At 42.9% G+C, this 21,003-nt stretch overlaps 3 protein-coding genes across 6 annotated transcripts in view; 1 reads left to right on the forward strand and 2 right to left on the reverse strand.

The window, feature by feature from the left end:
* The first annotated feature begins 1,851 nt into the window (after nucleotides 1–1,851).
* Nucleotides 1,852–9,211, forward strand: LOC110082262 (transmembrane protein 205-like). Its single transcript, XM_078392910.1, has 4 exons — nucleotides 1,852–1,856; nucleotides 3,330–3,425; nucleotides 4,344–4,507; nucleotides 5,735–9,211. The coding sequence occupies exons 3-4, from the start codon at nucleotides 4,352–4,354 to the stop codon at nucleotides 6,032–6,034; spliced, it is 456 nt and encodes a 151-aa protein (XP_078249036.1). The 5' UTR covers nucleotides 1,852–1,856; nucleotides 3,330–3,425; nucleotides 4,344–4,351; the 3' UTR covers nucleotides 6,035–9,211.
* Nucleotides 7,151–16,135, reverse strand: TTC4 (tetratricopeptide repeat domain 4). 4 transcript variants are annotated; one of them, XM_078392905.1, is made up of 11 exons: nucleotides 15,972–16,129; nucleotides 14,359–14,476; nucleotides 13,968–14,129; nucleotides 13,128–13,205; nucleotides 12,245–12,369; nucleotides 12,048–12,134; nucleotides 11,730–11,944; nucleotides 10,884–10,965; nucleotides 10,265–10,347; nucleotides 8,036–9,548; nucleotides 7,151–7,979 (listed from the first exon to the last, which is right to left on the reverse strand). In XM_078392905.1, the coding sequence occupies exons 1-10, from the start codon at nucleotides 16,077–16,079 to the stop codon at nucleotides 9,428–9,430; spliced, it is 1,179 nt and encodes a 392-aa protein (XP_078249031.1). In that variant the 5' UTR covers nucleotides 16,080–16,129; the 3' UTR covers nucleotides 7,151–7,979; nucleotides 8,036–9,427. The 4 variants fall into 4 exon arrangements, with proteins under 4 accessions (XP_078249031.1, XP_078249032.1, XP_078249033.1 ...); XM_078392906.1 differs by having other exon boundaries at nucleotides 8,032–9,548; XM_078392907.1 differs by having other exon boundaries at nucleotides 8,024–9,548.
* Nucleotides 16,136–17,867: 1,732 nt separating this feature from the next.
* MROH7 (maestro heat like repeat family member 7) overlaps nucleotides 17,868–21,003 on the reverse strand; it is a 33,471-nt gene continuing 30,335 nt past the window's right edge. Inside the window, 1 exon segment of the mRNA XM_078393059.1 lies at nucleotides 17,868–18,489. Within this exon segment, the coding sequence (XP_078249185.1) occupies nucleotides 18,272–18,489 (218 nt within the window). The 3' untranslated portion in view covers nucleotides 17,868–18,271.

Here is a 21,003-nt window from a genome sequence, read left to right on the forward strand (position 1 = left end):
TTTGCCCAGGAGTGTCAAAGTTACTACAGTAGGACTCCCTTATCTGCTGGATTAGTATCTGCTGAATCCCTTATCCACCATCTGAAAATATTTAAAATATTAAAAGAAAAATGCTAGATAGATACATTTCTAGAGAAGACCAGAACTGGCCACCAGAGGGAGCCAGAGACCATGCGATTTATAGCATTGGCTGTACAGCATTTGGGTTTCTCAGCATCTGCGAAGGCTTGGGACCGATTCCTCCCCCTCCGTAGGGGCTTTTACTGTACTGTTGGTTCTGTTTGACAGCAAAACCTTCCCCAGCCTTCAACGAAATGTTGCACAGAAAACACGCTGTGCCCCCCTCATCATTCTCTTAAAATCATATCGACTTAGACCAATACCTTTTGCATCTTGAAATGACTGTTATTGCATGAGCCGCTTTTCCGGGCAAGAGCTCCTACCGCATCACAAACCGTCCTAGTGGGGGAATTCCGGGAGCTGTAGTCCAAATACGTAACTTTCCCAAACGGATTTTTTTTTTTTTTTTGGTGATTCTATCTGCATGATTTACATTCGCCCAAGCACCTATTGTGTATTTTATTTTATTGGCACACCCACCCGCCACAAAATTACCGTCGACTCCCACTCGCACTCCCTTGCGCAGATACACAAGACTCCGCGTCCATTTCTCCATCGCGCCCCCACCCCACCCCCCCAAATGCAAACCTCGGTCCAAGCGATCTGGCCCGCTAAACAGCAAGCAGCCGGCTGCTTCGCCTGACGGTGTCGCCCTCCATTCGGCCAAGTAAATTAAACCCCGGGGCGGAAAAGCTAGTTTTTGTCAGACCGAGCCAGTAAGGTCGGGTAGGCTTAAAGTCTGGCGACCCACGGAGCTACACAGAACGTTTCGTCCAGGAAGCGATGCCTTCCGTGCCCTCATTGAGAGCCACCAGCGACCCGACGTCTTCCCTTGGCGGGGTGGAGCGGGGCGTCCCTCACCAGCCCTCAGGGCTGTCTTTTCAAAAGCTTCCAACTCGGCGGGAGGCAGTCGCCAAACGCCGACCGAGGACGGACACAAAGCCCGCCGGGTTCAGGGAAAGTTAACTGGGGCAAAGGGGAAGGACGGGTCGGGGGCCCAGACTCTCAAACCGACACCCCCCCCCGCCCCGCCTCGCCTCAGGGCGAACTTGAGGGTCTCCGGCGGGACGGCCGCGCCTGCAGCCTCTCCCGTGGCTCGCCCAGCGCAGGCGGCCAAGGAAAGGAGGGGCGCCCCCGTCCCGGCCAGAGAAGGGCCTGAGGGGCCGGCCACATGGGCTGAGCGGCGGGGGTGGGTGGGTGAGAGAGAGGGCACAGGCGCTGGGATGCACCGCGTGGAGGGGAGGCTCAGCGGCAGCCGCGCTTCGACTCCCGCCTCCCTTCGCGTAACGAGCTCCCGGGCTTCCACAGGGGAGGCTGCGACGGGGCGCAGCGCCTGGATTGCATGCCGCCGTCGCCGCCCCCCACACCCGCGCTGCTTTCTGCCCCCTTCCCCACGACGGCGTAGCGCGGATAGGCGCTGAAGGCTTCCCCCCCAAGGAAAGCACGTGTGCAAAAAGCCGTTGGAGGAACTTCTCCGACCCGGGCCGGATAGTTCGCGACGCGCCACCTTCCTCGGCTTGGGGGTTGTCGGGCTTTTTGGAACCGACACGAGGGCCGGCGGCTCGATCGCTCACTCGCCCGTCCGCCCTTCTTCCTCTTTGATTCCGCCTTCCTGCCTCTGCTGCCCGCCCCAGAAAGTATTAATTAAAGCGTCTGTGGGGCAGCAAGAAAACGCGGTCTTTGCGTGTACTCCGTTTAGGGTTTATGGCTCATAGCCTGGATTAAGGTAGTACATGGTGGGTGTTGCTTTCTGAATATTTATTTCATTTTACTTTTTAGCCTGTCGTTCGAATCTGGTTTTCCCTCGTTGGCATCTGGACTGCTTTGCTGAGGGATGGTGAATTCTCGTGCCATTCCGTCCTATGCTTGGAGTTGGTGGGTGGGCGGGGGCATCGCTCTGGGTTGATGTGCTGGGGAAAAAAATGCGGAAATGGGAAACGTGTTCCCTTCTGCAGGCAGGGGAGCTCATGATTCGAATTTCTTAAGTGCTCGTCAGCGAGCCCTTTTGAAAGTTTTTTTTTTGGACACACCCCTTTGCGCATGGATAACTCTCAGACAGGGCACACCTGCCCTAAAGAGATTAAGGGGTCTAGGCAGGCCTTGGCAGAAAAATCTCTTAAACTCAGCGAAGCACCTTCTCAGGTAAGTGCATGAAGGGCTGCACCCCTAAGGGGTGTAGCAGTGTTTCTTCTTCTTTTTGAATCCATGTTTATACATGGAGGAAAGACCCTGATGTGTCTAATTACATACATTATTAATTGATTGAGAACCAATGTGGTGTGATAGAATGTGGGACTGACTTCAGAGACCTGGGTTCAAATATCTACTTGGCCATGGCGACTGACTGGGCAGTGGTAAGGTAATCCTTGCCCATGTCATTATAGGACAAAAATGTTACTGCATTACTGGTATATAGGAACAGCAGTCCTTTTTAATTAACATTATATGTAGCTGGATCTGCCTTCCAGTACTGGAAAGTCATCCCTCTCTCAAGGCATCTACCTGTTTTTTAAGGATCTTCCAGTGCCACTAAATCTCATCCCCCTTCACTCTAGTATTTTCCTAGCATTTTTCAAGGGACTGGACAAGCTGCTATGGGAAGAAAGGTTGAGTTCCATGCATTTGATGAATTTTATGGCATGTAAATGGTGGATTTGATTTAAATCCTGATTTAAATTTTTAAAAATGATTTTCTTGATTTAAATTGTGATTTAAATCTATTTGGGTTTTGTTTTTAATTCATTGATTTTTATCCACCATGTGTGGCATGTAAAGCTGTCCTTGATTCCTGTACAGTGGGATAGTGATAACCTTGCTTCCTTTGGTAGGCGTTGACTAGGGCTGAGTGCCCGCTTGAAGCAATAGAAAAGCTGCTCTACATTTTAACGTGACGACTATGAGGGAAATGCTGCAAAGTTATCCAAGTCCTAAGAATGCATCCCATGGCCATCAGTGGCCGAAGTATCATTGAACTTAATGGTTCCAAATGTTGCACCCAGCTTTATGATGGCATGTGGTAAATTGACAAAACTATCTTATCAATCTACTCAGAAGATTTTAAATGCATGTCTTTAAGAAAAGGAGACTGTTGATGTTGACATCCTCATCATCGCAATCAAATATCAGTTTGGGGGTAACTGTTCTTCAGTGCACTGAGAACTATAATTGACTGAAATGATTTTATGTTGCATCTTGGTGTCTCTGGACAGGTGAAATAAGAGAGGCTTCCAAGCTGAGGGCACCACAAGTGACTGTCCATGTGAAGTATCATGCCTGCCGATGCCGATCCCTCAACCTTTGTGAAAGTGCTCCACCTAGTTTTTCTTTCCACTTTTTGGGGAATGCAGATCTGGGTTACTTTCATTTCCAGTAGGTTCGATCTGTCTTATACTGAGGGTCAAAACCCAAATGAATTATAGTACTTTTATTTAATTAGGGTGTTTGGGGAGACATTGAACATACTTGAAGAAATGGGATGTGGCAGAAATGAAACTGCTTATGGCATACTGAAACCACAAGCATTTTCATGTCTGCAGAGGGGAAAACCAATGGGTTGGCTGTAAGCATGGGCATTTGTTAACCTGTTTGTTAAAACAGTTCTATGCAACTCTGTATCCAGCAATCTTGGGCTAGGATACAGGCTGTATTAGCCACTTTAAAATAATTTAAATTAATCCAGTTTAATTTAGACAGAATAAAACCGAACACACACTCCTAAAGTCTAGAACCATAACATGGCTGCTAAGCCCCCAAAGTTTGGGTGAACAAATTTGGTGGCAAAGTGCAGTTAATCTTGTTGCCAGTTGGGTCTCCACAGGGAGAGCGTGCTACAGTTGGGGCGCCAGAGAAGAAAAAGTCACTTGGCTTTAGCAAATAGGGATAACACTGTGGATCACAGATAGCTGAAAAGTTTGGTTTTGTGAAACTGTTTTGGGCTACCAGGGAGAGGGCAAGGGAGATTTATTCGTGTTAAAGGGAAGGACACAGAAATGTGGAAAGTTTCTCTTAATAAACAATTAAAAAAATAAAAAAGAGCCGAAGCTGGAGGTGTGAAGATTTTGTTTTTGGTTCAAAAACACAAATCTGCAGACCTCCAAGCTAAACCTACATATATTTTGTTTATTTTTGCATCCAGAATAAAACATTTCACAATTTGTCTATTTAAAGATTTTAAGCGTGTATATTGGATGAGGATATGTTTAACTGGCCCTTTTCCTTTGCAGGTTTTGTGATGAGCAGCCACCTCTCACAACATATGTTTGGATTCATTCAGAGTTTCCTCTTCCCCTATTACTTTCACATTGGGTCTGTGTGTGCTTTTGTTAACCTGACTATCTTTGCTACGTGCCACCCCAGTGAGCTTCTCAATGAGGAAGAAACCACACAGGTAAGCAAGTTCTTTTAAAAATATGTATTATAATAGTAACAGCAACAACTATGTATTAAGACATTTATAAATCAAGTTGTTAGTCTGCCATTCTAAAGTTTCTAAAGCTGAGGCCTCCAACCCTGGTTATGTGGCCCAGTACCAGGCCATGGCCTTGGCAGGACCGGGCTGCGGAGACAGATCTCTTCCCCCGCCCTGCACTTACACACACATCCCGCATGCACACATGCACATACACAACCCTGTGTGTGCCCACCTCACCCCACCCCCCGCACAGGTGCCCTGCCCACCCACGCATGGACCCCTGCCACCCCCAACAGTTCGCGATTCAGAAAAGGTTGGGGGGCCACTGTTCTAAAGAACTGATTATATGAGGAACCATCGATGTCTGGGTCTTAGTCAAAGAACATTCAGGGGCTTCCCAAATACCAGTGCTTATATGATATAGGATCCAGACCAAGGACGGGAAATGGTACTGTCAGAAACTATATTTGTTCACAGTACTCCAGCCAGTGTTTCTCCTGACCTTGCTATTGTAACATGTCCCATTTCTGATCCATACATCTGCAGAGGTGTCAGGGCAATAAAGGGATTGAGCTTTAGTAAGTTTTCTTCTCAGATGGGCTATTCCTCATTGAAATACTGTATACCCAGTGTGAATCCTGATTTGAAAGGAGAGCAGCAGAATCCAGCTGCTAAGCCAGAAGTGGGCAAAAAGTGGTCTGCATGCAATTTGCACCCTTCTATGGGCATTTGCATAAGCCCCAAAGTTAGGCAGAGCCCCCATGAAAAATGGAGAAGAAGAAAATGGGGGCAGCACCTATTCTGCTTCCAGAAACATCCAGCTGCATGTTTTAGGATAAAGGATCTTGTGGTGGTGCCCAAAGACCCTCCCCCATCAAAACCAGAAGTGTACATCCAGACGTTTTCTTTGAAAAATGTCTTGTACTAGCCATTTTGGGACCTTATGTGGCCCATGGCAAGGTCTGGAAGGACTGGAATTTGTTCCCAAATCCACTGAAGAGGCCCACCATTGCTCTAGCATTACAGCTTGCCTGCACTGCTGGACTCTTCAGCCCTTTCCTAGTTGGATCTGGTGCTTGTGCCAGTCAACAATCTGAATAGGATTAAGAGTGAAGAAATTTTTGACAATTTGTGGTACGTGAATCACAACTTTATACTGGCTAACAATAGAAGTGCCCAGGATAACCCTCTTGTCTTTTCCAGATTACGGTCTTCTTCATTTGTGTCACAATTGCTGCTTTAAATGCTCATTGGTTTGGGCAAGTGACGTCGGACATTATGGCTGAAATGCACCTGATTGAGCAAAGCTATGGCTTAGGAGGGGATGTTAGGGTGTTCTCAAACAGGTCCCTTGTACGGCTGGGCCACCTGGATGCTAGTTATAAGGCACTAACAAGTAGACTGAGCATATACCATGGCTTCTCTTCCCTTTGCAACCTTTGCTGCATCGCATGCAACGGCTTGAGCCTCTACTATATGGCTGCTCACCTTTCCACACTCTGAACCCAAGCAAAGGCCCTAGTTGGTCTGGGGGCATGAGTTCCTGAAGAGAACTAGGCTGCAAGAGGGCACTCCTGCACAGAAGCTCTTGAGTCACCACAGTTCCAGTGATATAGTACAGAACCTCTAAAACATCGTGGTGCTGACAAGTGACAAACTCCTTTGCTTCCCACAGACCTTTAAGGTTCCAGTTGACTAGTAAGACTTTTGTTTCTTGTACTGAACAGACGACTTGGTCAGACATTTGTAAAAGGCTGAGGTAAACTGAAATACTTGATTAACAATCAGGGTTTTTTTTAAAAAAAATATTCAATGCATATCTTTTCTAGGAATGAAATAAGTTTTGATATTTGTCATGCCAAATGTTTTATCACTTCATTTATCTGTCCTCTTTGGGCTTCCAAGGGACTATTAAGATTTTAAGATGGCAGCAGTCCAGTTAGTGGCAGATATTTTTAAAAAATAAGGATGAGTAACTGGCCCTCCAGAGTATTTTTGGTTGAAAGTTACCACCCAGTTGCAACCTAAAGGCACCAGGAGGATCTCAGCTATCAAGCTCTGGTTTAAGTCACCTCCCACCCCTGTATCTAGCCAATTGTATGCGATCCAGGGATAAGTAATAAGAATTTTCTGATTATCGCTGGTGGTCTTAGCAAATTTTAAATAAATGTATGATTAAATTGCCCCACTATGACTTGTGAGGAAGAGTGCGGCATCAAGCTATAGCAAAGATGTTTTATGCTTTTTCACTGTAAACCTGCACCTATTTTACTCAGAAAGTTCAATGTGACGTATTCAGAGGAAAGAGGAAATAAAGACTTCACTCAATGTAACATCTTGGGGCTTCACAACAGCCCTGGCCTGGCTGCTGGCGCTCATTTTATTAAGGGTATTTCACTATTTATGCTTTGCAAAATTTCTGGCTCCTGCGAATGTAGTGTAGACATTTCTGGTGGAGCTCAGGCAGGATAGGCTAAGGATCATCATTAAAAAATGTATTAGGAAAATAAATGCTAGAAAAGTGATAAGAGTCTAAAATACTCTCATCATGTAGAACATTTTAAAAAACAAGCTTATAACACTTATGGACGGATGCCATTTGCATATGCATGGAAGATGAACATTTGATATTTTGACTTTACTCTAAAATGAAATCAGGTTGAACATCATCATATATACAGTGGCATTCTGTTACACCCAAAACAACTACTTTGCAAAATACTTTGTTAGGTTAGTAGTAGTAAGTTAAGAGAAGCTAAGAAGAATGTGCTACGGTTGCTAAGTTAAGCAGTTGGGCAGATGTGAACAATGTGCCCTTTCCAGAAATAAAAATTCAACATACGTCTATATGGGTTTGAAAAGCAATGGGAGTAGTCCCTCAATACATTCATTTGATCTTCACACAGCAACAAGCCAGTGAAAATGTAAAGCTCTCAACAATGAACTCGACATTCCTTTGTTCAAAAACACAAGATTGCAAATAAACTATAGCTAGCTGCTTTAATCTCTGGTACTGTGAGCAGGCAGGCAGTCTATTGATCTATATAAATCTGTTGGATGCTAATAGCAGGAGAGCAGGCAACTAGAGGACCCTACAAATGAGAAACCTTCATTAAGCAGAACTACTGCTCAGGATGCAAATATGAGGTGTTCCCTACAATTCACATAGAGTAAATAAAAGCTCATTTCTCCTTGGGTGTCTGCAAGTAGAAGCCCTGAAGACAGAAATTTTGTATAGCAACTAAGGTAATTTCAGAATAAACTAAATTTTCAGACTAAGAATCTGTTTCTCTTGAGCAAAATTCAATTTGATGTCCTAAAGAGTAAGACTCTAAAGGATACCTGGTGTTGTTTAGTGCAGTGGTTCTTAACCTTTTTGAAAGAAACGCCCTCTTGAGCCATTGAGGAAGTTATCATTGCCCCCCTCCCTGAGGTGATGATATCTTACCTACCTACCTACCTACCTACCTACCTACCTACCTACCTACCTACCTACCTACCTACCTACCTACCTAGTCTCCCTCCCCACCCGGGTGCGAGGCAGCGCTTCACGGGGTGAGGATGAGGACCCAAGAGACCCTTTCCTTCCACCTGATCCACACTCAGTGCTCCCCTAAAGGAGAAAGGCGAGACGTGGCAGGTAGAAAGAGCTGGATCATCTGGCGGCAGCAGCAGCAGCACCAGATCTACTGCCAGCACTGCGGCTGCAGTTGCCTTCACAGGTTTGGCTCACTCCAGTGCCCCCCTACCGCCCCCCTTCTGTTCTTTCGCTCCCACACCGCCCCTTTTTGTTCTACCGCCCCCCTGAAAAATGAAATCGCCCCCTGGGGGGGCATTATTGCCCACGTTAAGAACCACTGGTTTAGTGGATAGGAATGGTGAACTAGAACTCAGGAGACCTAGTTTCAAATCCTTTCTTGGTCATGGAAACTTATGGAGGGTGTGGAATTTGTAAAATGATTCCTTAAATATACAGTGGTGCCCAGCTTGACAACGATAATCCGTTCCAGGAAATTTGCTGTTAAGTGAAATCGTCAAGCCAAAAAAAAAAAAAAAAAGGAATGCATTGAAAACCGGTTAATGCGTTCCAATGGGGAAATACCTCATCGTCCAGAAAAGATTGCCCATAGAGGACTATCGATCAGTTGTTTAAAATCGCTGTCTTCCGAAGCTTCTGTCCGGAAAACAGCCATTTTGCGAAGGGAGGGAAGCCATTTTGCGGAGCCGGAAAAAACATCGTTTTGCGAACAAATGGTTCGCGAAGCAGGCACCTAATTGACGCAAAGCAAAAATAAATAAATAAAAAAACCATAGGAACCATCTTTTTGCAATCGCTATAGCGATCACAAAAAACTTGTCGTCAAGCAATTTCGTCGTCAAGCAGGGCACCACTGTAATGCTTACCTTGAAGGCGGTATCAGGGTTGCTATAAGTTGGTGGCACATAACACACACAGGAACCCTGAAGAAATGGTTTTTAATAGCAATTTGGGTAATTTCAGAATAAACTTGATTTTCAAAAATTTGCTTCTGTTCCGCAACCTCTGTTTCATGTTGTAAAGAATAAGGTGAATAACGTATGGCCATTTATGTTCTATTCTTTTACTCATAAAAAGAGTGTATTTAAGAAAGAATACCCACCCAAGTGATTCTGTAACACAAGATAAAATTTGAATAAAAACATGCCTGCTGTTTCTACAGATACATCAAGTCTTTCCTTTGTTTGCAGAATTTCATATATGCTAGAACTTGTAGAACTGAGTTCAAGTAAGCTGTCAGCTTGATTATGGTGGGAAGAACTATATACGTCGGAAGTTTTCCAGTCTTTTCCACTTCGCAAATCTGAAGAAGGCTGTCTTTTAAATGCTATTCCTACTGTGTTTGTCATTTCTTGCAGTTAAGAATTCATGTTTGTTCCCTTCAGCCGATGAACCTTTTTCCCAAGAAAATAGTTTTTCAAGAAAGGAGAGTCCTTTACTAAAACTAAAAAAGTAGGAGTCCCACATTTTACAAAGTACCTGCAAAAAATAAAGACATAAAAATTGAGCTGTACTTTACGCTGTCCCGACATATCCAATGTTTTAAGAGAAGTTACTTGTTTGTCTGGATGTGTAATATTCACCATAACTCCTACTCTGTTCATGTCACAACCAGAAAACACAATTTTAATTTTATAGGTTATATTCTCAGCCTGCTCAGCAACATAAGAGAAAGGTACAACAGATAAATAAGATGTACCAACTGTTACTGTAAGCTAATCATTCAGCTCAGTACGAAGAGATGTCTCAGGTGGGTTCAAACTACAGCAACACTGGGCTTCTTATCTACAACTAAAGCTCAACATACTAGGGTGGTGTGGTATTTTGCACAGTGCCTGAGTCTGCTTTGCCATATTTTAAGGAAATGTGAGCTAGCACCCCCCCTCCCACAACGATAAACACCTGTAGTGAAATGGGTAGGCTGTGATGCAGCTTCTAGCCTAGGTAGACAACATATAGGCTTTACTTTCTTTACTTTTGAGTAACTGCATATGTAAGATAATAAACACATTGGAGGAATGATACTGTTTGTTAATAGCAGGACCTCGTGAATGGCAAACACTTGGTGGCTTTTATATACATCACTAATTTTTTGGAAGAGTGAATCCAGTTCAGTGAATATTGCATACTTGTAATTTTTAGATGAATAGCATATTCAGAATAAACACTGTGCAAGCTGTGGTTTAGCTTCTCACCTTTGGTGCTGCATTGCTTGTAACAATGTGGCCTCTCTTCTTATCTGCTGTATCTCTCCTCTTTCTTCATCTTCAAAATAAAGCTGTGCAATTTCATGAAAGAAATAAACAACCTTAACACAGAAGCAACACTACCTTTAAATACTGGCAAGATATATATCAAGCAACTGAAGTATCAGCAAGCATTCATTTAGTGAGGAGACATACAAAGCCTTTCATCTGCCTTGGTTGGTCCTTGCTATTTAGCTGGGTTGGATTTGAGCCGGCTTCAGTGAGATCTTATTGGTGTGTCTGGCTTTGGCCATGGCTGGGAAACTGTCTGTGCAATGCGGGCCTGCTGGAAGGGAAACAACTGTATATGACTGCACTTACGCAGTTTTTCTTAATATGATTCTAGCCATGAGATTTGACATATGCCTATTCTGGGTCTTTGTCTAGGCTAAACAAGAGAAGGTCGCCAGACAACACAGAAAACTATAAACGTTATAAATGCAAATGCATATAAACGAACTCTAATTTCCATACTATATTACTCTGAAAAGTGTCCTACCCATTTTATAAATTAGTAAAGCCATTTCTTAACATACACATTTTTAACAAATAGGAGGCACTTTCCTACCTCTAGTGCAGTGGGAATATATTTTCTTTCTACATCCCAAGGTGGCAGCTCTTCAAACATACATGTTAAATGGTCAACAAATCTGAAACAGAAGATTCATTTACTGTTATTCACCTAATCCCGAGCAGTGCACAACAGTTCCACTTCTACTACTACTAGAGCTGAATTGATGATGGGCTGACATCTTTGTAACTCAGAGCAATGTAACTCTGTAACAGGCTGGCAGTCAGTGTCTTCGATGACACACTCAGTGAAAGCTCATGTACCTACTAGTTTCTATTTGAGATCAATACCACAGTCTTGGCATCCCTAGAAATTGGTCCCAGAGACTACAGGAACTAAGAGGAATGCCCCCTATGCCTCACGGAAGGCCTTTAGTTAGGAGGAATGTCTATGCTGTTCTTCCAGAGGCAAAAAAGGTGGATCTGGATCTAGAGTCCTCGCTTTACGGATGGCTTCAGAAGAGAGCTGGCAGCCTTTTATTCCTTCTATTCTTTTCAATGGGGTGGAAAAAACACATTTTGGAAAGAAAAGAAAAAACCTACACTGGAAAAGCTCCCCCAAATGGAAAATGCTCTTTTCCCCACATCCAGCAGAACGTAGGGTTTGGAAGAGGCTTCATGCAGTCCAGAAACAGTAGGACAGCTCTGCTCTTCTAAGAACTACTTTCCTAGTATTCTTCCTAAAGTCTCCATGCAGCGCTACTCTAGGATGTGTTCAGAAGATTAAGTTGGTAGACATGGACCCTTTTTTCCACTACGGGCAGAGTAAAGGCTGAAGTACTGGAAAACATGACAGATGAACTATGATGTCGCTTAAGATTTGCATTATGTTTTAAAAATTAACCTGGAGTCTTCATGAAAAGCAGAGATGAAGTCACTTTGCCCATGTTCAGGGTACAGGAACAACACTGGCCACGTAAGACTGCCATTCTCGTCTAGACAGACTTTGGCACCAACAGCACCATCTGGGTTAAGCGCATCTAAAGACATTTCTGCAAGGCCTGCTGCTATCCCAGTGTCATCTTCTGCGGCTGCCAGAGATAATTTGATATTCCGATCCTACATTAGACAGATAAAAGACCAGCTTGAAGCAAGGGTGTAAAATATAACTTCACATATATAAAGTTTCACATAAAAATTTTGTTTCAGAAGAGAAAGCTACCTTGATAGCTTCGAGCAAAGCATCCTTCCGAGATTGTTCCCTTTTCTCCTGCAATTTTGCTTTTCTTAAATCCCGCTCTTCAGTACGCTGAAAGACAGATAAATCTACCTTGTAACCATGACAAGAAGGCTTATTTTAGGTCAACCTTAGTTTACCATCTCATGATTTGGTTTCCAGTGTTTCTCACTCATTCTGACCTTTAGTCTGTCGGCTTTTGTTCTTATTTCCAGAAGCTTCTTTTCCTTTGGATCGACTTTGAGTCCCTCGTCACACCATGTCATGGTTTCAGAGAAATGTCTGAGTTCCAAATGGCAAAGTGCTCCTGGAAAAGTATTTTATACACATACCTGCAGTAAACGATGTAACATTTAACAATAGTCTTTAAGAACATCAAATCTGGTTGGACAGCTCAGTAGCTTAGGTTTCTGGCTGTGGAGGCAGAAGTTGGGAGTTAAACTCCCCACTGAGCCTCCTGTAAGAAAAGCTAGCCTATGTAGCCTTGGGCAAGCTGCACAGTCCCAGGGTGTGCCCAGAAGAAGTGAATGATAAACCAGTTCTGATTATTCTCTACCTGAGTATTCTCTAACCCTGAAAAGAGTCACTATAAGTCAGAATTGACTTGATGGCACATGGTTATTAGTTTAATAATATCAAGAAGAAGAAGAAACAAACTTTCACATTTACTGATGGCTAAGATTTCTAGGACTTAAGTGCAATTGCAAGGAATGAAATTATGGGTCAAACACTTCCATACAGTCATTAAAAAACTAATCTGAAAGTTACAGAGGCCTGCATTACAGTCTCATTCTTGCATATAATTTATTGCAAATAACTTCACTTCAAGATGGCTTGCTCCTCCTATGTCATCTTCCTTCCTTTTAATGCAAGTGTACATTAAGTTACTTTTTCATGTCACGTTGGAAATACTGTCTTGCAACACCGTGTTTTATACAGTTAAACAGGTATAAAATATCTACTGCTGTCAGTGTTGCAAAATAGTATGACAACCGTTTCCTTAATTATTTGGAAGCTACTCTGATAATGCTGCTGTTGGAAAAGAACAAACAGAAATGGTCTTACCTCTTATTATTGCTTTGAGGTGGCTGGGTTTTAATTTTCTTGCTGCAACAGCATCATTGAGAGCAGAACGATAGTTGCCTAAACAAAACATACTGTGTGAAACTTGGATAACTATACTGAGTTTAAAAGCTTTTGTCTATATAGAGAGGTTACCTCCCCAAGAAAAACTGAATCTAGTTACTGCAAGAAGTGTTCTACTCAAAATTAACAATATTAATTAAACAAAGGGCAATTAAAAGAGAAAATACTATTACAGCCATAGGCCAAAATCCTGTTGTGTTAGGTAATACATTAGAACAGACTTTCAGTAATTAAGAGTTTTCCTTCTTCAGTCTTGCAGCTTGTCCAATTTGCAAGTAATCCATTTCATTGCATGGAAGCGGTGGTACCTGTAAGAAGGAAGCAGCAAGTCTACCAAAATATCTCTCTGTGAGTAATGTCATCCAGTAGTGGTGATGTTTAGTAAGAAAAGGCTTTCTCCTTCCATGCAGTGAGTTGGACAAGCTGCAGAACAGAAAGAGGAAGTCTTTAACAGCTGAAAATCTCTCTGCCAGTGATGTCATCGGCCATCTGCGGATATAACTTACACAACAGGATTTTAGCTGTAATATGGAAATGCCAAAACTATTTGAGTTAATATTTTAGGAAAGATGGGTCAGGTTTTTTAAAAAGTATTTCTTAGTGCAAAAATTCAGTACAGTTTGTGATGTTCTGACATTCTTTTCAGGTTGCTGAAACACAGCTATCTACTTCACCAACAAACTATATTTAAAATCATTTATCCTTCCTGACAAGTGATTATGATTTAATTATCAGGGTGCTTTGAATATTATACATTACCCAAGTAAAACTGGGCTGCAGCTCTGTTCGTATAAAGCATAGCATTCAACTCCAGATCACCACATTTCTTTTTCAGACCTTCTGTATAAGATATCACAGCCTTCTTATAATCTTTCTCCTTAAAATAATCATTGCCTTCATTCTTGTAGGTCTTGGCTTGCTCTGGTGAAAAACAACACCACAAAATTACACATCACACTTAGAAAGACAATCTTTAAGTAACTTATTTGGGCATCTATTTCGGCACTCCTTTTAAACCCAGTGACTACCTAAAGATGCCAAATTACCATAAAAGCCACACAATAATAGTCTTAAGAGTTCTAGAGAAAGTGCTGATGAAAGCAACGTATTATATGAGCTGTAAAAGTGAAGGAAAAAGTACAAACACTACCTTCAAGAGTTTTTTCTTCATCGAAAATAATAGACTGGATGCATGCCAAGTCAGGATTCTGCTTAGGGTCTATTTCAGAGGGAGCTTTCTTCATGAACATTGGAATCTGGTCAAATTCCTGTCAAGAAGTACAGGCAATCCATTACCAAGGGCAGAAGAAAAGAAAATTCAAAGCTACAATGATGTTGGAAAAATATCTTCTATATGAAATCACTTAACAGGACAGCTGTGTTTTTCGAAGAGCCTTCACTTACTCATTTGCCAAAACAATTAATTTCTGAATTAACTGTCAGAGCAAGTAATCCCTCTTAAATCCCTTGTACCTTTACTTACAGCAACTCTACTATTGTAGCAAAGCAAAACAATTGCTTTTCTAGCACTCTGCAAACTGAGATGCAGGACTCTCACCTTTACTGTACTTCATGTGCCTTGCAACTGAAAGTTTGCCCCAGATTATGTAGTAGTGTTTATAGAGCTGTCTGGATAGCTCAGTGGTTTAGGTATCTGGCTGCGGAGCCAGAGGTTGGGAGTTTGATTCCCCACTGTGTCTCCTGCCAGTAGAGCCAGCCTGTGTAGCCTTAGGCAAGCTGCGCAGTCCCAGGGCACCGCCAGAAGAAGAGAATGGTAAACCACTTCTAAGTATCTTCTACCTGGAAAATCCTGAAAATGGCCACTATAAGTCAGAATTGACTTGATGGTGCACTATTATTATTATTATTATTATTATTATTATTATTATTATTATTATTATTATTATTATTATTATTATTATTATTATTATTATTATTATTATTATTATTAGCATTATTAGCATTATTATTAGCATTAGCATTAGCATTAGCATTAGCATTATTAGCATTATTATTAGCATTATTATTAGCATTATTATTATTATTAGCATTATTATTAGCATTAGCATTATTATTATTAGCATTAGCATTAGCATTAGCATTAGCATTAGCATTAGCATTATTATTAGCATTCGCATTAGCATTCTCAACCTCATACTGCAACCTGTGGAAGGATGAGGGGCTTAGAATTACAAGTAAATGTAATTTTATAGTGGCTGTTCAGTATCTTGGCTAGAGAAGGTTTTCAGGAGACAGGTTCTGGTTCCCACTAAGCCATAAAATCTGACAGTTTTTAGAAGAGCTAGCCCTGTTAATCAGTGCTAAAATGTTAGACCAATAAAATAAAATAAAAGACCAAAATGTTGTGGCGCCCTAAAGACTAACTGCTATATTTCAATTGTGAGCTTTCGTGGACAAGCCCACTTCTTCAGTCTGAAAAACCTTGACAGGTGACTTTAGGCTCGTCCTCCTTTCCGCCCTGGGCTGTCTGCCAGGACAGACGAGGCCATGACTCTATGAAGGAAGGGTGGGATCCATGCGAAGTAAAGGAAAGAAACCGCGACCTTTCCAGTGCTTTGCCCTGAAAGCTCTCACTAAGCAGAGTCATCATCACGACGACGACACATGCTCTCTTCCAGCTGCCAAACGATCACCGCCCCACCGCCTCCTCCTCCCGGGGCGGCATCCTGCGGCCCCGCCACGTTTCCCGACCGACCCCCTCGCCTGCCGGGCTCCCATCGGGCGCTTCCCTTCCCCCGGCACCTGTTCCCAGTTCGTCGGACTGAAGCCGCCCGCGTAACGCTCGGGACCGCGGAATTTGTCCAGGAAAGCGTCCATGCTCGCCTCCTCCTCGCTCTCAGCCTCCGCCATGCCAAGTTCCCTTCCCGCCCCAGCGGCCTCAGCAACTCCGCTCCGCCCTTCCGGAGGCGGCTCTTGGAGGATGCAAGGCGGCGGCGGCCACGGGAGGTCCCCCCTCCCTCCCTCGCTCGTTCCCTCCCGCTAGTAACGAGCGGGGAGAGGCTGCCCTGCTCCACCACCAAGGGGGTCCCTCAAAGGGCGGAGGCTCCCATGGGTCGCAGTCTAGAGATCCACCCTTGCCCTCCGGCGCGCAGCGGGGTTGTCCTTGCCTGTCTTCGATACCTTTACGTTCCTAATTCCGACCTTGAATCGCGCGCCCCAACTTTGCGCGGCTGTGTTTCAGAAAAGGGCCGCTCTCTTCCTCGCCACCGGGGCTCGTTTCTGTGATCCAGTCGTAGCTTTGCTGCGATGCGGGCGGGGGGTCGATGCTGCCAGAGGATGGATGATTGGGTTTGTATGGCCTCCCTCCCCCGTCTTCTGTTTCCTGGGAGCAGCCTTCCTCCAGCCGTTCCTGGTGGGACGCGAGGCACAATCAAGGAGAAGGTGGGGCACCTCAAACCGTGAGGTTTTTCCCCCCCTCTGGGTTCCAAGAGAACATAAAGGGTTGAAACCCAGGCACACTTAAGGATCAGCACCGTGGTGGGTGCGTTTCCTCCTTTAGAGAGAGCCTTTTTTTGTTTGTTTTTGTTACAGCACTGTTGAAGAAAAGGATCTCTGGTTCTCATCTCCCCCCCCCCATCAATTGCAAATCAAAGCAATAAAAACGTTTATGATACTGTCTGTTCTTGCTCAGAGTTCAGCTGTAAGCACAAATGATTGCTGGGGCTCACCACAGCAGTTGCAATGCTGATCATTTATGGATGGCTCATGAGCCTTGCTTGTCTGGAATGGCTGAAATCCTGTTTTGTAAGTTACACCAGTAAGGCTGACAACGTAGTCGGCAATTTAAAAAATTCCAGTTTCCACTGCCAGAAATACCCAGGCTCCCATGGAATCCCTTTTCTCATAGGGAAGCCATTGAGGGCCACAAGATAGGAGAAAGTCTTCTTCTTCCAGACACTGCAGCTGATAGTAAAGTTAAACTGACAGCAGCATTTTTTGGAATATAAAAGCTTTCTACTGTCCTGCGGACCCCAGTAATGAAAGAGATCCAATGGGAGTCAGAGGGCCTTCACAGAGCAATTTAGATTTTTTTTATTTTTGAAAAATTGCTGTAGCTGATGATGTCATCAACCTTACACAGCATAGCTGCACGGACAGGTTGTTTCAGAAGTGGCTGGAAATTAAAAGCATTCATTACCTTCAGCCAGCTTCATATATGCATTTTAACTGCAGTACTGAGTTGTGAGCTCCAAGAACAGAATTAGCTCCACAAAGATCAACAGAGAGAGAACTTTCAATATTGGCTGACACAGCAACTGCATGCTTTTCAAAAGGGTTAATACACACATTCACCTCTGATCATCCATGCCCAATGCAAGTGTAGAACTACAATATTTGTGACTACATGTATTTCACATTAGCTGCTGGAGATGATATATGCTACCTGTCGCTAGGAATAAGCAAAATACAGCAATTCCCTTCCCCACCCCCATGCTGTCAACATGACCATTTAAAAAATGTTCTTGATGAATATTGCACATAAATCTCAATGAGCCATATACAGATGCTTAAATATGTTGGATAAGGGCAGTACCGCCTACTTCTAGAGGTGCTGACCATTTTTGATGACCTATGTTGAACTTTATTTTGTTTGTACATTTTTTAAATAAAAAATGTTTTTAAATAAAAAAATGTTGGAAGCTTTTCCACTGTGTCTGTTGTACCAATGTAAATACTAAGCTAAATTTCGAAAAAGACAAAAGATCTGATGGGCAGTAGGAGATCTGCTCTTACACTGTAAGTCTGCATGTCTGCCTATCGGCATTTTAAAGAATTACATGATTGTTGTACAGAGGTTAAGAAATGGCTCCTATATGCCTTGATTTGTGGTATTAAAAAAAGTTATTTGCAAATTAATGCCTGACAAGCTGGAATCTGAGGGAACTGGTGAAATTTATTAACCAAGACATTGTTAAAGCAATGATGGATTTTTTGGCCTCTTTTCCATGTTGTTCTTGGTGAAGCTGAGAGTAAGGAAAACGATATTAGCAGCCACTTTGTTCTTATGGAAAGGTGTATGTCAGGCAGTCATTAGCTTGATACTAATTCCTGTTGACAGATCTCCAGAGACTAATGACACGAAAAAGACTGGAGGAGCTGCCACGAAGATCATTGGAGGATCTAGAAAACTTTGTAGGCTTTTCAGTGGCAATGTCACCCCTGTTCTTCCCTCTGGAGAGAACGGCAAAAACACGATCGTGGGCATGAGCTGCAGCTATGCAGACAGTTGCATCAGGATCATGCATCAGGCTTTCAAGAGCTGAAAATTAATGAGAATATTTAGCATTCAAAGGATCTGTCATTCAGGACAAAGCCAATTTAAAGAAAATATCCTTTCACATTAAACCTTCAGCATTACACAGGAAAGGGCAAGTGGCGATGGTACATATCCTTCTAAAAATTTAAATATCATAATTAGAACACTGAATGGATTTATTTATTTTCTTTACATTGCAATTTAGTTCAGTGAGACCCTAAGTTGGGTTCCCTGGACTTCACCTCTCAGAAGTTCCAGACAGGATGGCAAATGGTCAGAAAGTCTTAGCATTGTGATCCAGCAACTTGGTTACATGGTTTGGGAAAAGTAAGGGTTTCTTCTCATTTATGGAAGTTATTGTTAGGGATGGGTGTAGTGGAAAGATAGGATACTGAGAGTGTAACTACACAGGGCTTTGTAGTTACCTTGACTCAACGATCTCTGACACTCTTTCCCTAGATGTCGAGCTGGATAAATGCATTGACAAAGCAGGTACATTGTTGTCTAGACTCACAAAAAGAATACGGCTTAATAAGCAGCTGATGGCATATGCCAAGATCCATGTCTATACAGCATGTGTCCTGAGCACACTCCTGTACTGCAGTGAGTCCTGGACCCTTTGTGCACAGCAGGAGGGGAAGCTGAACGCGTTCCATATGCATTGTCTCCAATGCATTTTTGGTATCACCTGGCAGGACAAAGTTCCATATAGAGTAGTCCTAGAACGAGCTGGAATTTTTAGCATGTATGCATTACTGAAACAGCGACATCTACGTTGGCTTGGGCATGTCATGAGAATGGCTGATGGTTGGATTCCAAAAGATCTCCTGTATGGAGAATTAGTGCAGGGAAATTGCCCCAGAGGGAGATCACAGCTGCGATACAAATATATCTGCAAACAGGATCTGAAGGCCTTAGGAATGGACCTCAACAGATGGGAAACTGTGACATCTGAGTTTTCAGCCTGGAGACAGGCGGTGCAGCATGGCCTCTCCCAATTTGAAGAGACACATGTTCAGCAGGCTGAGGCAAAGAGGCAGTCCCGAAACTAGCAAAATCAGGGAGCTGGACAGGGGACAGATTGCATTTGTCTTCAGTATGGAAAGGGTTGTCACTCTTGAATTGGCATTCTCAGCCACACTAGATGTTGTACCAAGTCCTCTATTCAGAGCACATTACCCTAGTCTCTTGATACTGAAGGATGCCTGATCTAATCTAAAATACATAGGGAGGTTGTTTTTGGTTCATTTGGAGTTTTTTATCCCAAGCTCCTCGCAGTTTCTGCTGCGGGATCCTCTGTTGTTGTTCACACTGGAAATGATTTGTTAACCCCATTGCACTAGGCGTAGTTATCACACTGCACCCAAAATATCTGTAATTATCATCTGCATTAATGCTTCCCATGCAATTAACAGTGCCTTCCTCCCATCCCCTCCATTTTATCCATGGAATTCTCCCTTTAAAAAATTGTCAGGTGATCCAGCACTGAATTGACATAACAATCTGTCAGCCTAAAGCAGTCTCTTTTCAGGTGTTAAAATAATAGTCAGGAAGTGAAAGGCTTCTTGACAAGGGGAAACAGCTGAGCATAAAAGAGGAAGCTTCCCTTTTGTTTCTAAACTCAGTTCAAGGTGTTAGTTTTGATCTATAAGCCTTAAATGGTTTGGGGCCTCTTTCTGTGCACCCAAAATCTGAGATCCTCAACAGAGGCTTTGTGAAGTATGTGGTAGGTACATAAGTGAGGACTTTAGGGACACCACATCTGTTTAACTCTCTCCCAAAGGAACCTAAGCTGACCCCATCTCTGCTGAAATTCTGACAGCCAACTAAAACTGTACTGTTCCAAATATCTTTCGTTCTTTAGGATTTTGTTGGATTTTTAAACTGATTTTTTGTGAACTCCTAGATCTGAAGACTGCTTTTACAGTAATTGGTTTTTTAAAAAAGTTTTCAATCTAGTTTTGATTATTTTGATCTACTGTAAATGTTTTGGGAGTCTAGCTGGAGAGAAAGCCAATACAACTCTTGTGACATCAGTAGGGGAAAAGGCATTTTGATCCCTTGACATGTGTTGCTCATCAAGGCAAGGGTGTTTGTGCTACTATCCAACTCCAATTTTGCTAGAAGTGGCTGTTAAACTAATAATTTCTGCCAATATTGTTTGCATTTCAGTTTCCACTGTTCACATTGCTTACTATCCACCCACCAAAGCATGTGCCATGAATTGCAACATGAGTAACACTTCACATATCTGATGAAGTAGTAGACAGTATTTGTGAAACTTTATCATGTAATAAAATTTGTTACTTTTTAAAATGCCACAAAATGTTTTTGCTGCCAATAGCAGATGATAGTTTCCTAGAATTTCTTTTAAAAACCATTAACCCTCTACTAACATTTTTATTGGGAGACTTTAATTGTAGGATGGTCTAGGTCAAAACAACACAATCCCCTACCCAGGCTGAAATAAATAACCCTCATAACAGTGTTAACTGCATACTTTAAAATAACTTCATC

Source organism: Pogona vitticeps, chromosome 4, assembly GCF_051106095.1.
Source record: "Pogona vitticeps strain Pit_001003342236 chromosome 4, PviZW2.1, whole genome shotgun sequence".
Classification (NCBI taxonomy): domain Eukaryota; kingdom Metazoa; phylum Chordata; class Lepidosauria; order Squamata; family Agamidae; genus Pogona; species Pogona vitticeps.

Bases quoted from the DNA above. Each gene is read 5' to 3' on its own strand.
- LOC110082262 (XM_078392910.1), top strand. From the start codon at position 4,352: ATGAGCAGCCACCTCTCACAACATATGTTTGGATTCATTCAGAGTTTC. The intron at 4,508-5,734 runs GTAAGCAAGTTC...TGTCTTTTCCAG, and splicing joins ATGAGGAAGAAACCACACAG to ATTACGGTCTTCTTCATTTG.
- TTC4 (XM_078392905.1), bottom strand. From the start codon at position 16,079: ATGGCGGAGGCTGAGAGCGAGGAGGAGGCGAGCATGGACGCTTTCCTG. The intron at 11,945-12,047 runs GTAGCTTTCTCT...TGTCTAATGTAG, and splicing joins CTTTGCTCGAAGCTATCAAG to GATCGGAATATCAAATTATC. The intron at 9,549-10,264 runs GTGAGAAGCTAA...TATTTTTTGCAG, and splicing joins CAAGCAATGCAGCACCAAAG to GTACTTTGTAAAATGTGGGA.